The 15,370-nt window shown below is 39.5% G+C and overlaps 1 protein-coding gene across 3 annotated transcripts in view; it reads right to left on the bottom strand.

Moving 5' to 3' along the window:
- PPP4R3A (protein phosphatase 4 regulatory subunit 3A) overlaps nt 1-15,370 on the bottom strand; it is a 105,943-nt gene that overhangs the window by 75,405 nt on the left and 15,168 nt on the right. For all 3 annotated transcript variants that reach the window (XM_085869514.1, XM_085869513.1, XM_085869515.1), the window contains exons 4-7: nt 7,266-7,889; nt 3,694-3,771; nt 2,836-2,952; nt 2,089-2,205 (exon numbers count right to left, since the gene is read on the bottom strand). In XM_085869514.1, the coding sequence (XP_085725640.1) occupies nt 2,089-2,205; nt 2,836-2,952; nt 3,694-3,771; nt 7,266-7,889 (936 nt within the window). The remainder of the gene's footprint in view (nt 1-2,088; nt 2,206-2,835; nt 2,953-3,693; nt 3,772-7,265; nt 7,890-15,370) is intronic.

Raw genomic sequence — 15,370 nt, 5'->3', positions numbered from 1 at the left:
AGATCCAGCTCATCAGTGGGATACAACACGGAAACTGTTCAGCATAGCACAGGTATGCGCTCCAACGAGTGCTGTTCTAGTTTTACTTTGTTTAATTGGAAGTGTAGTGTTTTACCTCGACATTAAATGAAATCTGTTAACAGCTGCTGATGCATAAAGTTCTCCTTTATGCACACAATTATTAATCTCAATTCATTGGACAAAACAAAATCGTGCATCTTCCAGTGATAGCTGTGTTAATGCATTTATCATGTTCAATGACAAAGCATACCGATTCAATATGTCAAGTTCAGGTTTGATTCTTGGCCCAATCATCCAATATACACTGTCGCATTAGTGCTTCACAGGCAGGACTGGACATTGCATCAACAAGAACGGAAGAAGGAGGAAGAAGGAGAAAGATAAGAGGACAATAAAGGATAAGGAGGACCTAAGAAGGAAATGATGAATGAGGAAGGAGGAAGTGAGGAAATAAGGAGAAAGGAAGAAGAAAGCAAGAATAAAGGAAAAGAAAGAAGAAAAATAAAATAAAAAGAAGACTAAAAAGTATTAACAGATGTACACAGACAGACTTTTTACAATAAAAGAAGAATAACAGACAAAAAGGATCACATCAAACCACAGGATTATCAAAGACTTTTGAGATGGCCATGGAAGCCAAGCCTCGATCACCATACATGGTCGCAGGTGTGGCAGGTTCTCTCTGGAGGAAGGGTTTCTCTTATATTGGGATTCTGTTCTCATTCTTTTGTTTGCCGTCGCTCATCAGGTTTGAGGACGAGGCAATTCACTTCAAAACCGATGACACCTTGATGGATCGGTGCCACTGCGGTCTGTTTCTGGTCTTTGCCACTAAGGTTTTGGTGTCAATGTTAGTCTTCTTGAGGTGTGATTTCAGGGTGTCTGTATCACGTTTTACCTGGCCAACACTGAACTGTGAATATAGGACTTGCTTTGACAGTCAGGTGACTTGCAGTAGTAGCATTTGTAGTAATAGCAGTAGTAGTAGTAGTAGTAGTAGTATGACTAACGCTTTCTTTTTCTTTAATTTTTTGCATGTTTATCGATAGTGACTAAAAGTTTGAAAGAAAAGTAAAATTCCACCAATTTGCATAAGTTTAGCATGTTAATGTTAATATTGCTCTGATTTTACAAAACGAACCCCATTTTTACCGGTGGTATGTAGGTAGTGTACATAAATAAATCATTCAAAGTTGTGTGTTGGTAGTGGAGATGGTGAAGTCTATATGAATAAATAAATAATTCAAGGTGGTATGTCGGTAGTGGTGATGATGGTGTACATAAATAAATAATCCAAAGTTGTGTTTTGGTTGTAGAGATGGTAAAGTGTATGTGAACAAGAGCAAGAATTGCTTCGCAATACACGTCCCCTACCGGTCCCAATGAATGTTCGTTTATTTGCATGTATAATGGCACGTTCAGAGCTGAAAATAGTAAAAATAATAAAAAGAACCCAATGTTACATACATGAAGCATAATCATGCACACGGCTTATGTGCATATATAATACATCGTGGTTATATACCTGGGATCATTCCAATTGTACTGGGCCATGGACTAACACTCAGGCCTAAGGCCTGCCGATCTGTGCTGCTTCATGCAATGACAATATAGCGGCACATTATTTCAATGGGGTGGAGTCAGGCCAGCTGTCCAGCCAATGGGTGTAAATTATGATAGATTCTTCTTACATTTTGGCCACAATTAACTTAACCAAGCTTGAAGTTTTTTTGTTTTTTTTTTACAAAAGAATGGGTAAACAAAGTTGGTGGAGACTGATCCCAACACACTCACAGCTGTATTTGCTGTCAAAGGTGCTTCCACCAAGTATTAACTCAGGGGGGTGGACACTTATCCAACCACGATATTCTAGTTTGTATTTTTAATTAATTTTCTGAAATTTGTTTTATATGGTTCAAATATACATTTATATCGTTAAACTGTCAAGCTTCTGACCCGTCAATAAGCATCGACCATGTTTTTAAAATGTTACATGAAAAAATAAATTAAAATTGTTAAATTTTCATGAATGATTGCAATTATTGCCTTGAAGTGGAGTGCACTCACATCGTCATTCTGCTGTGCTTCCTGGACCACAAATTCCCGGACCATCGACGGGCTGTACTCTACGATGTATGAAAATATGTCTGTCGCTGCTGCTCGCACCTGCGCATCATCCATACCCTGCAAAAACAAAGAACCATTGTGGAGGGTCCAGACATGCATCCCGATTGTTTAGATGAAGAAGAAGAATCAAAAATATCCTACTTATTACATGTGCAAAATATTTTAGAAGGGCTGGTAAGGTGGAAAAAAAGGACTCCCTTTTTCCTCCTTCATTGCCTCCCTGAGTGCTGATAGAAAAGCAGTCATAAAGATGACATTGCTGGCACCCAGTGTGTTCTCGAAAATGATGTCACTTCCTCCAATCTCCGCAGGTGTATTTGTGTGAAAGTAAAATATGGTGTTGTGCCATGTATGTCTGAATGTGTGCATGATTTGAGTTGCAGCACCACCACGAGCTTTAGAGCCTGTAAAAAAAACCTTAGATGCTGTCAATATGAGACAAAAGAGGATATTAAATGTAGATGGAAGCCAATGACTAATTGTAATGTAAAGCAAATAAATTAGTATTTAATAAATGTCTCCAAGTGAGTGCAGCATATTAAAGTTCTACCAATAATGGTATTTCAAAAAGTGAAAATTAATTTAATAAGAAAAGTGGCATCAGTAACAATTTCTGCACAAAACATCATTTGATGCCCACTCCAAACATCAAATAATTGCAGGCCATATCTCAAAGACAAAACTTACCAAAACAACTTCTAATGCTGGAAGAATTCCAAAACTAGACAGAGATTTGAAAAAGCTGTCCCTGTCTTGAGGTTGAAGAGTTTGGGAAAATGCACAAAATTCTTTCAAAAAGCTTACCTGTGGAAAGCACAAAGAAAAAAAAAATTAAATGAATAAATATTCAGTAACAAGATACACAATGCTGAACACATGATGTTTTTTCATGCATCTTTTCTTTTTATGTATTTTATTCTGCACACATTTTGAAGGCATATCATATTTTATTTTCCATTTCCCTTTTACTGGAAAGAAATATACAGGACTAATAATTGAGGCCATCTCGTTCTTACAAATGCACAAAAGGAATTCGATTTCAAGGAAGAGGGGGGTAGTGGAGAGGGAGAGGGAAACAGAGAAAACAATTTTTTTTAAAGGATGATAGAAGAGAGAAAGGAGGTTTGAGTAGTTACATGAGTGGGGATAAAGGGGAAAAAAGCTTAAATGTACATCGGGGTAAAGTAAATGATATGTACAGAGTATATGTATGGGGAAGGATTTCGGAAGGAAGAGGGAGGGGATCATAAATTCCACCATTATTTTGAATACCTGAGTGCAAAGCCATTCACCACAACGCCAAAAATTTCACACAAATGGAAACTCACAAGAGAACGAGTCGAAAGCAAAATGAACTAGAAAGAGCAATCAGAGATTGCAGACTCTCACCAGGTCTTGTTTTGTGTGTTAAATAAATAGAAGAATTTACTAAATTAAGGTCATTGCAAATGAAATATCTAAATGGGGTAAAGATCTGGTAAGGTGTTATGGGCTGAAAGGGTGTAAAGTCTGAAAAGAGTAAAGGTGAAATAGCATAACACTTACAAGTTCTCTTCTTTTATCATCATCTGTAGCCTCCTCAGTCAATTGTGCAAAAAGCTCTGTGAGAAACCTGTCATCTTCCTGGCAAAAAGTTTATAAAGGATTAAAAAAAAAAAAAGTAATGATGGCAAACCAAAGCCAGCTGAAACACGATTCACGATATACAAAATTAAAGCAAAGAGGGTGAAGATATGAAGAAAGATTATTTTTTTTCATTTTAAAGTTTTTTTTTGGTTTTTTTTTTTACTCGAGCATATCCAGCAACAGCATAATAGCGTTAAAATAGTTATCATTCTGACCAAGAGCAAAACCAACTTGCACTGGACTTCTCAAAAACCAAAGACATGACAAGAGAATAGAGTAAAAAGCAACAAAGATGGTTAAAACAATGCAGCATTATTTACCAGGAAATGAAAATTGATCAACATCTAAAAGCACAAGCCACATAAATGATGTGCAATTCAAATCTTTGCATTTTGACTTCAGGAACTCAGACCAAATAAATGCCACCATAAAATCACATTACATCGTCGTCTCCATAAAAATCATAAAGTAAAGACAACATAGCAAACCTTAACTTGGATGCAATGATTTTTCCCATGACTTGATTCAGCTGCTCGGACATGCTCCACAAAAAGGACAAAGCTAAGAATATTACAATGTAAAGCTATACCACTTAAAGTGAGACAGACAGGTTGAACTTAGAACGGCACTCGGTAGAGCGCATATCCCCGCCAGGCTGAACACTTTACATTTTGCATCCCACTGATAGGCCATATCCCCATCTGGCCTTCCAAAATTGAATCGACTTGTTCTCGTCACCTTCCCAACTCATCCACCAAGTTTTGTCCGAATCCGTCCACAACATTTTGAATTATCATGCTGTACAGTACAGTAAACAGTTTTGGCACTATCTTTCAATGGTGAAAAATCGCTTACAAAATTATTTTTAAAAATTCTCGTATCCACATTTGGATCTTCACCAAAATCAAATCGATATGGCCTTGTCATACAGCCAACCTCTCCACCAAGTTTCGTCAGAATCAGTCCCTAACTTTTTGAGATATCATGTTATATATCATTTTTAGCCCAATCACTCAACGGTGAAGGATCACTTAAAAAAAAAAAATTATTGGAGCCGAATCTTCACCAAAATCTAAACATTTTGTCCCTGTCAGACACCCAACCTGTCCAGCAAATTTCATCTGAATCCATCCACAACTTTTTAAGATATCCTGTTCACAGACAGAGAGAAACAGGGGTTCAAACATAACCTCCGCCCACCTTAGGTGGTGGAGGTAAAAACGGATGGAATCGAGAGAATGCTGATTGAAGTTTGCCAACCACTATGGGAAGCAAGAAGCCGATGTTTTCGGCGTTAACTCTTCATCGGAGCAAAAAAGGGTCTGCTTTATATTCTGAAGGGTCAGCTTCTCCTCGCTTTCCACGCCGGTTAACATACTTTGATCAACGTTCTGTTGATTTCATCAATTTACCAGTGAAGTCACATCTACAATCTAGTAATGAGTATTTCAACCAGTGCTGTGAATTTTCATGTCAGTTGTTAAAGATTTAAATGATAAATATCGAATGTTGAAATGCTTTGTGAAAAAAGATGATTAGCAGATTTAAAAAAAAAATTTGTCTTGCAGTGTCCAAAATTGGTTCTCAGTCGGAACCGCCGGCAGCCCGTAGTTTACATTCAGCTAAGTTGCATATCATTGCAGGTTGTTTTGATTTACATCCATCCATTGGGACCACACTCTGTGCAGAGCGTTGGTGCTGCCGAAGCAGTCTCCTTGGCTATTGGGCACAATCCTGGACAGGTCGCCATGCCGACACAGGATACCAGCAAGCTAGCACTCATTTTGCCGACCTCAGAAGGATGACAGGCAGAGTCAACCCCACTCGGTATTAATTCAACAGCAGAATGGGATTTCAACTCAGGATCATAGGATCTCAAGCCCACCTCCCAAAACATTAAGCCAACACCAGGCATTCTTTTGATTTGAGTTTTCAAAAACAATACATTTTGTGGATTGAACAATGAAACTTTGCTTTACCATTCTACACATCCTAGCCATCACTTTAAAAAATGTATCACATGATATGTATGTATGTATGTATATATATATATATATATATATATATATATATATATATATATATATATATATATATATATATATATATATATATATATATATATATATATATATATATATATATATATATATATATATATATATACCCGCCAGACAAAACAAACAAACACACACACACACACACACACACACACACACACACACACACACACACACACACACACACACACGAACACACACACACACACACAGTAAGTACTTATAAAATCTATTTTATTTGAAGTTATAACCATAACCTAAAAGTAATTTACTGATTTCCCAACTGCCCGGATCTGGGCACCGTTTTTCATCGAGGTTTCGATCCTTTCAGCCAATAACCTCTCCAAATGGCAGATCTGCTACGCCAAACTTGCCTTTTAATTTTAAGAGAACAGTTTGTGTTTTGACTTCTTATGCACTCCTGAACTGCTGGACAGAATGAGTTGAAAATTGGTGCTTGTACTTGGGAAGGTTGTTGGCAGCAAAAAAAAATAATAATAATAAAAATAAAATAAATCAGTCCAGGATGGTGAGGGTGGACGTGGGTGAGCACCCAAATTCTGTCGCTATGAAGATGAATTACTAAAATACAGCAATTCTGGGGGGAATTATCCGGTCAATAATTGTGTGGGAATTAACGCATCCATAATTTTGGGGGAATTAACCTGCCCATAAAGATGGGTTATTTTCTAGTATATTACACCAAAGCTTCAGAGCAATGAGGGTGAAGTGATCTTCTGTTTACAAGTGGTTGCAGTTCTTGGGAAAGATCAATATTTAGCCTGTGCCAAAACAATTATGAACTTGAACGGCACTTGGTGGAGCGCATACCTCTGCCACGCAATGCCTGATCCACGTCAACATATAAACATATCAGGCCCAATACATTTTTGAAATGTCATGCTATATATCGTTTTAGGCCCTATCAATGGTGAATATAATCACTTTGAAAATTAAATAATTCTAGTATCCCATTCCAGATTCAGATCTTCACCAAAATCAAATGAATTTGTCCTAGTCACACACCCAACCTGTCCACCAAGTTTCATCTCAATCCATCCACAACTTTTTGAGATATCGTGCTGCATATCAGTTTAGCCTTATCTCTCAATGGTGAAGAATCGCTTAAAATTTTTGAGCAGCGGGATCAGGATCTGGATCCGAATCTTCACGAAAATCTAATCAGTTCATCCTTGTCACACACCCAACATGCCCACAAAATTTCATTTGAATCCATCCACAACTTTGAGATATCCTGCAAACAAATAAACAGAAATACAAACAGACAGACAGGGGTGAAAACATAACCTCCTTCCACCTTAGGTGGTGGAGGTAATTAAGCCAGAAAGCTTTCCTTATGCAACCAGGCCATATTTTTAGATAACAAAGCTTTGCATATCCACTGCCCAGCATACATTTTGGTTTACACACCTGTAACAACTTCACAATGTCCACTTTATTGAAGAATATATAAGAGCTGAGGGAAGAAAGTAGGTTCTCTTCAAAGAGAGAAGGAGTGGGCAAGATGACGTCCTGGATGTACTGTGCCCGGTACGTTTGGTGAATTTTCTGCCTGAGCTCAGAGTCTGTTATCGGGATGACTTCCTTGAAACGGGCGGTGTTGGTGAGAAACTCACGATGCCTCGTTGGCTCTGGTAGAGCCGGGTCATACTCGAGGCAACCAACGACGTCCATCACACAGCTGTCCGATAACATGATCTCAAATAAAGCAGTGCTGTTGAGCAAGAAAACACCTTTGAAGATCTGAAACAGATGATGCAAGCCTTCGGCATTGTCCAGGTCCTCACACATGTGAAAGAGCTCAAGAAGCTTCTTCACAAAGTTGTCCGATTCCAGTGCCAAAGCTAGCTTTTCTCGACGAATCGGTGATGGTAAAGCAGCCGTCACTATTTCCATGATCTCCCCAAGCTTTGAAAGCTCGCAAGGTGGAAGCTCCACAGCTGGGACAGCCTCTGGTAGCTCCTCAAAACGCTCTTCCTCAGATTCATCCAAGAGGTCCTGTGTGATATCCACTGAAGGATCCTTTCCTTGTACCTTTGTGGTAAATATGCAGCACACCATTGAGTTATTAAAACAACAATTTTATCTGAAACATTTTTTAAACATATTTTTTTCATAATGTTCAAGAAATACGATGGCTAAAGAATCCGTTTCACGGATGGATTTTTAACACAACAAAATTATAAATATGAAAGCAACCTAGATTTGAAAACAATGGATGTACACAGGGGCTATCCACAATCAAGAATGATCGTCAGGGAGCATGATGACGTTTAAGGAACATAACATTCCATATATACGTTCCAATACACATACACCCTGGGAAGGTAATGGCAAATCACTCAGTACAACCCTTGCAAAGAAATTGGCTTTGGCAGTACTGAACTTGCCTTCAGGCAGAACACTAAAATATGAACATACGTGCATATCAACAGTGAAAACAATAAAATATACCAATATATATTATTCTACTACATAAATGGCAGTCCTTCTGTCTGTTTGTTTGTTTGTAACCAATAAGCTCCTAGAGCAGTGAACCGATCTTAATGAAACTTTACACACATATAGACCTAACATTCAGCTCCAGGTTGCGCTAAGTGGCTTTCCATAAAAATTCCTGGAGGGTGGTTTAACGTGATGTTATTTTTGAATAGTGTGCCGGCGTATTAATCATAAAAAAGGCTTCATGGTTAAAAACGCTAGGGTTTTTTGAAATACAAAATGTTTGTATTCGTTGACTTTTTAAACATACACATTCTCCTCCTGTTATAACAGCTTTGAAACCCAAAACATTATGCCACTGCAAAAGCAAACAAATTTGAATTCTCGAACTGCACGCGCATGGCAACAGTGACAGGGGCGTTCAGAGGTATGCCGTTTCATAATACACGTCTCCCAATTCTCCCAATTCTAATACATGACTTAAACATCAAATTCCTGGACCAGCTACCCGGTGAGCGTCTCAGCTATAAATCATTTGACTCTGTACTTTACTCGGATGATGTTGTGCATTATCCCATAGAATTCTTAAATAGCTTGACACCAGCAGGCCTCCCTCCTCACAACTTGCACCGCAAAATTGGTGCACCTGTTATGCTTCTGCGAAACCTTGACCCTCCCAAACTTTGCAACGGGACACAACTGACGATCAAGAGGATGATGTCAAGAGTGTTAGAGTCAACTATTATAACTGGCAGAGCACGTGGTGAGGATGTCTTCAAACCGCGAATTCCTCTGGTCCCGTCTGATATGCCGTTCAAATTCAAGCGCCTCCAGTTTCCTGTGAAATTAAGCTTTGCAATGAGCATTACCAAGGCACAGGGACAGTCCTTGGAGGTGGTTGGCCTTAATCTTGCCGAACCTGTCTTTTCCCACGGCCAACTGTATGTAGGTTGTTCAAGAGTTGGTAACCCAAATAATTTGTTCATTTATGCACCACAAGGCAAGACAATGAATGTAGTTTACCATGAGGCTCTTCAAAACTAATAAGTTATCGTTTCATGTGTTCGGAAATCTACCTATTTGGTATTTTACATGTCCATCTGCCCCGCATAACAGGTATGTGTTAATCTATTCGTTATTCGGTTTAACTGTAAATATCCCATGGCAACCTTTTGGTCGCTTAACTGCTGATAAATGTTTAACCTATTTGTTCTATGTGTAGCATTTGCCATTTTTGTTAACGTTTTTTAGGGGAACTATCCATTTAGCGTAGAATAAGCTAATTGAGGTGACTGTATCGATACTTGCGGGTTAACCAAGCGGCTCTTCAAGCAGTTTGACGATCACACCCGTGAACAGACCGATAGCTATGTCATTGACACTTTTGCTTCGACATCACTATGTTCTGCAACACTACACAACAGTGTCCAGACAAAAGGATACATACAACCAAGAGTGAAGTTGGATTTGAAAGTTGGATTTGAAAGTGAATGCAACAAGGCCCTCTTTAGGGCCCCACTTCTAATTGTTACACCACTTCTTTTGATGAGTTCTTTTGTGTTTTTTTTCAGGAGTGTTTGGGATGGTTTCATTGAATTTTTCAGTGAGTGTCAGTTTAAAAGGCGGCTCGCTGATGAAGGGAAGTATAGGAAGTGCTCCAAGAACAAGATATTTCAACCAAGAAGCACCAAGTGTTTTTCATATTAAACTTTAAAACCTAACCATTCACTGCACCGCTATATTTACCAGTTGCGACGACAATGATTTCTCCCTCGGCGTCACTACATAAAAGAAGCCTTCCTAATTTTCTCCATACAACTAATGCCTCAGTCTAACTCGCGTGAGGAAAATAGGCACTTTGTCTTACCAGCAAATTTCCCGGGTACTTCAGCTAGTATATACTGTATATATATATATATATATATATATATATATATATATATATATATATATATATATATATATATATATATATATATATATATATATATATATATATATATATATATATATATATATATATAAAAATATAATATATGTTTGTATGAAAAATTTTAACAATATCCAAAACATCAATCTAGTTACCAAATGAGTTTTAAAACAACTTTTATAGGATTGAATTACAGCATTTAACTCTTTTTCTGAGTTATCATTTCACATTAACTGTTATTTATTTTACTTGCGTTAATTCTTTTCATTTTGATTCAAACATGCTTGGGGCCTTAAGCGGGCAGTGTGACCTCAATTATCCTGTTTCACTTGCAGGCAAAACAATATGAGGCAAATCTGACCATCTCGTGAACTAGATATGCCTCTCCAAAGAATGCTTGTGGGTTTATGTCAACCATCGGTGGATGTAAACAGTAAGCTGGGGCTGGCTGTTAAAGAGGGATTTCGTTTAACTAGAAGGATCGAGCAAGTTTTAGGATGAAACTTCAATGATGAAAGTAAACAAGTGAACAAACACTGGTTATGTGCAGATATACTTGGTATATTCATCATTTGTTTCGCATTTGATAGGAGGGGGATGGTGTATGTCTTACTAAAATATGCAATTTGGTGTCTGACTGACTGGCTGACTGTTTTGACTGCGATACATTCGGTGGTTACTTATCCAATTGCTTCCAAATGTGAAAGGAGGACTAAAGGTCACCCAATGGAGAGTGCAACGATGTAACTCCCCCCCCCCACTCATCACTTAGGGGTAGTTGCACCTTGCACGAACTCCATGTTGAGGTGTACAATAGGTTATCATGACTTTCATGGGACAAAAATTTCGGACATAAAAATTATCACAACCAAAAACGTTTGTCAATTTTGTCCAACACACAATTACATTTCAAAACAGTCGCTATTACACTGAAAGAAGTTTTGAGGAAACAGGACGTGATTAAGGCATTCTATACTTATCGCGTCTCCTTCAGATGAACAGATCACAGCAGACTTGACTTGATAGGCCTCTCGGTAAGTGGAAACATTCTTTAGCTAACAAAGCTGCTTGCAATATCCACCCCCCCCCATCACCAAGAGGTTTGTGTGGCGTGCCATATGCCCCCCGACACCCCCACCCCACCACCCTCATGGAAGTAAATTGTATTTTTGGGAATTTATAATGGTGAGGCACGGTTTCCAAATCTCCATCATCAAAAGAATGATTGAGTAACATATTGTGTTGATCTAACAGAAGAATAATTATTTTTAACCTCTGCCATAGAAGATGGACAGGGGTTACTGTTTTCACCCTTGTCTGTGAACAGTATTACGGAAAAACTCCTGGACAGATTTCGACGAAACTTGGTGGGGAGGATTAGGTATGGTCTAAGGATCACGCCATTAGATTTTGGACTTGGTCCAAAGTCCAATATGGCCGCCATAGCGGCCATATTGAAAATATATTTGAATTTTTGTTTTTGCATTTCTACATGTTTTAAGTGATTTCCAACCAAAAAATAAATAAATTTGTTAGAGAAAAAAAAACAAAATTTTGCAACTTTTTTTCCAAAAAAATGTCGATTTTATTTGAAAAATATTTGAATTTTATTTTTGCATTTCTACATGTTTTAAGTGATTTCCAACCCAAAAAAAATTTGTTAGAGAAAAAAACAAATTTTGCACCTTTTTTTTCAAAAAAAATTTTGATTTCATTTTTTGGGCATTTCTACATGCACGTCAATCTAGTTTAGTTTATTCAATCGTGGTTCAGTAGAGTCTGATCCGTTTTGACCTACAATGAATAGGATATCAGGTTCACTTAAGTGACCCAGCAGTATTGGCGGCAGTGGTTTTACACTGTACCGAGTGCTCCCCCTCTAGTTTAAAGTGTTTTTCATTGTAATTTTTTTTTAATATAAAATATCAAGAATGGCATAAGAGCGAACACACAAAACATACAACAAGGGGAGCAGGAGAGGGAAGCACAAAACAGTAGGGAACAGAGACATTAGGATATCTGTGGAAGGGAGCGGGATGGGGTAGGGCACACAGGGTAAACAAGATGGACACTACAGGGACTTTCAGGTCCTTACACAACAGGGACCTGAAGGAAAGCAGGGCATTTGAAGGAGGTGGGTTTGGGGTGGATTAGCGGGGGTAGAAAAGATCATGGTTTTGGATGGGGAAAGATAAGAGATGGTGGTGAACAGCTGTTTTGAAGACGGGGAGGGAAGAGTGGGATTGAAGAGTATGTGGGAGTTTGTTTCAAAGGCAGGAAAAAGAGGAATGAAAGAATGAAGGTGAGCAGCGATTCTTGATTTTGGTAGTTTTACCAGAAGGAGTTTCCTAGCGGACCTTTAATGCCCTGCGGAAATATGGTAGGGGGGGGTACCAGTTACGAGACAGAGTTGGGGGGGAGGCTGGAAAGGAGACAGCAGAAGACAAAGACCATTGGCCTGCCTGGGGTGAGAGAGTGAGAGAGTGAGAGACCCAAAGAATCAGCCTCAATGCGGGAGGTACCAATGATCCTAAATACTATGATTTCCACAGCATGAAGCTGAGAAAGTTGAGGCAGGAGCACCAACCCAGAATGGAGAGCAGTACTCCATCAGGCTGCGAATGAAAGCTTTGCATGTGGTCAGGAGCTCAGCTGTGCCAAGGAAGGACTTTGCACGATGGAGGATACCCAGTTGGCGACTGGTTTTTGGAGACCAGCTTGGAAATGTGGCTTTCCCATGAAAGATCATGGCGTGATCGTGAAGCCCAAAAGCTTGAATGAAAGGACTTCTTTAAGAGGATTGTTGAGAAAGTAGATGGGGGGAGGGGTTGGGGGTGGTTCCAGACGGTCCTTTCGGAGAAACATAGTGAGAGTGAGATTTGTCAGGATTGAAAGACATGTTCCAAGTGTTGGGTCAGCTTGTGATGTTATCCAGGTCTGCCAAGAGTGAAGAGGCTGCTGCTTGCTGATCTGAGGAATGACGGATGGCAGTACGGCAGAGGGTGGAGTCATTAGCAAAGAGATAAAGAGGATTTTCCAGAGTCGGATGGATCATTGCTGAAAACGAGAAAAAGCACAGGGCCCAAACATGGCCTTGAGGAACTCCAGCCTGGACAGGAAGAGGGGATGAGAGAATTCCATAAAGGGGCACACGTTGACTGTGACAGGAGAAGTTTGCAAGCCATGAGTGGAGAATGCCTTGGATACCAAAGGAAGATAGTTTGGTGAGCAGGACAGGGTGCCAGACCATATCAAAAGCACGCGATATGTCCAGGGATATGGCTCTGATCTCATGTCTGGCATTGAGGACCTCCATCTATAGTTGGGAAAGCAGGAGCATATCCAGGCTACAGTCACCTGGTCTGAATCCAAATTGATGATCGGGAATCAGGCCATTGGAGAGGAGGAAGGATTTAATAATGGAAGCGATGATGGATTCCATAACCTTACTGATGATTGGGAGAAGGATGATTGGCCTGCAGTTGCAGGGATCTGTTTTTGCACAGCGGTAATATTTGCTGATTTCCCAGCAAATGGCAAATGACCTTGAGCAAATGAGAGGGTGACTAGAACAGAGGGGGAGCAAGAGCAGGCTTATAGGAGATGTGGGTTGATACCGTCTGGATCGGTTGAAGAATCAGTCGAGGTTTGATAGCAAAATCTCCACCGTGTCAGGAGAAAAGGACACAGAGTCTAGGAACAGCTGGGTGCGACTGGGTAAGGTGGGTACAGAAAACGAAGGGTTTGGGACACAAGATAAAGAAGCAAACACAGAGTTTAGGCATTCAGCCTTTACACGTTCAGTGTCAGCACTGTGTCAATTTGAGGTAAAACGGAGGGGATGGAGGGGGAACATGCACCAGAAACAAACTTCACTAGATGCCACCAGGATTTGGAGGAAGGAGACAGGTTTGAGAGTTCAGACTTGAGATGAGAAAGATGTTGTTTTCTGGCTCTACTGAGGGTATATTCACACTTGTTTTGAGCTTTGTGGAAGGAACTGAGATTGCCTTCAGTTGGATTTGGATTTGCCTTCCAGGAGGTGAAGGCAAGTTGTTTCAGGGCAACTGCCTCACCACATGCTTCAATTTACCATGGGTGGGAGAAAAGGTATGATTGAGTAGCATATTATATTGACATGATCTAATATGTTATGTCATGCATGGTCTGATCTAACATGTTAAAATGTCGACTCCAGGCTCTATGTCATCAAAATTTATATTTTTTTTTGAAAATTATTCTAACGGCAAATTCATCGCTCAATTCAGTCCAATGATAATAACATAATGACAATATCAATACAGGGTGGGGGCGCTTGGAGGATAGCCTCGAGCTATGCACACTCTCCTCTAAGCTGTCTAGCCTGGGTTTGAATTCCGACCCAGCTGTCATCCGGTCATTTCACAGGTAGGGTGAACCAATGTGTGTTACATCCCTCAGGCAGATGTGAAGCTGGCGTCCTGTCTGTCAGCATTAGTTGATGGGCTTTAAAGATCCCACAGTGTTCTTTACGATGATTAAGTGAGCTATCCGTGGCACCCTGAACAAATTACAAAATACTGCCTTAACCTTAGTCGAACGTCAGGCCGAGCCAGCCAGTCATAAAAAAATTTGGGCCAAACTTCCCCCAACCAACTCCATAACAATGTGGGAATAATTGTGGCCGTTAAGCAGTAAGGATATTAACAAACTGCCGTCCACATGGTGTGCATGTAGATGTGATCCCTCACTCCCTTCCACCCCACGACCCCTCTGCCTCCCCAGTTGCTCCTGTATGGAGCAGGTATACTAGTTAACTTAAAAGGCAGATACGGGGTCTACTACATTTAAGCATGACCTGTTCTCTGAATATATTCTATTGCAAGAACTATTGCATCGATTCAGAATCTATTACTATCACATTGTAAAACATTACATTTACATTTCGGAAATTACACGTATGGACAGACAATTATGGGTGAGGAATGATTAAATAAATAAACCCATCAATGAATGATCATGCTGATTACTGAACTGTATTTTTGGAATCACAGAATATGTGTAATTTTTTGGTATACGGAGTTGAGGCTCAGGGAATAAATAACTCGAACACAAAATTGACCAGCAAGTAACAAAATGAAAAGAACAGTGAAACGAGTGACAT

The sequence above is a fragment of the Eptatretus burgeri genome, chromosome 2 (assembly GCF_056783735.1).
Source record: "Eptatretus burgeri isolate ZD-2024b chromosome 2, Ebu_testis_v1, whole genome shotgun sequence".
In the NCBI taxonomy this organism is placed as follows: Eukaryota; Metazoa; Chordata; class Myxini; order Myxiniformes; family Myxinidae; genus Eptatretus; species Eptatretus burgeri.
This window is presented reverse-complemented; position numbering and strand designations above follow the sequence as displayed.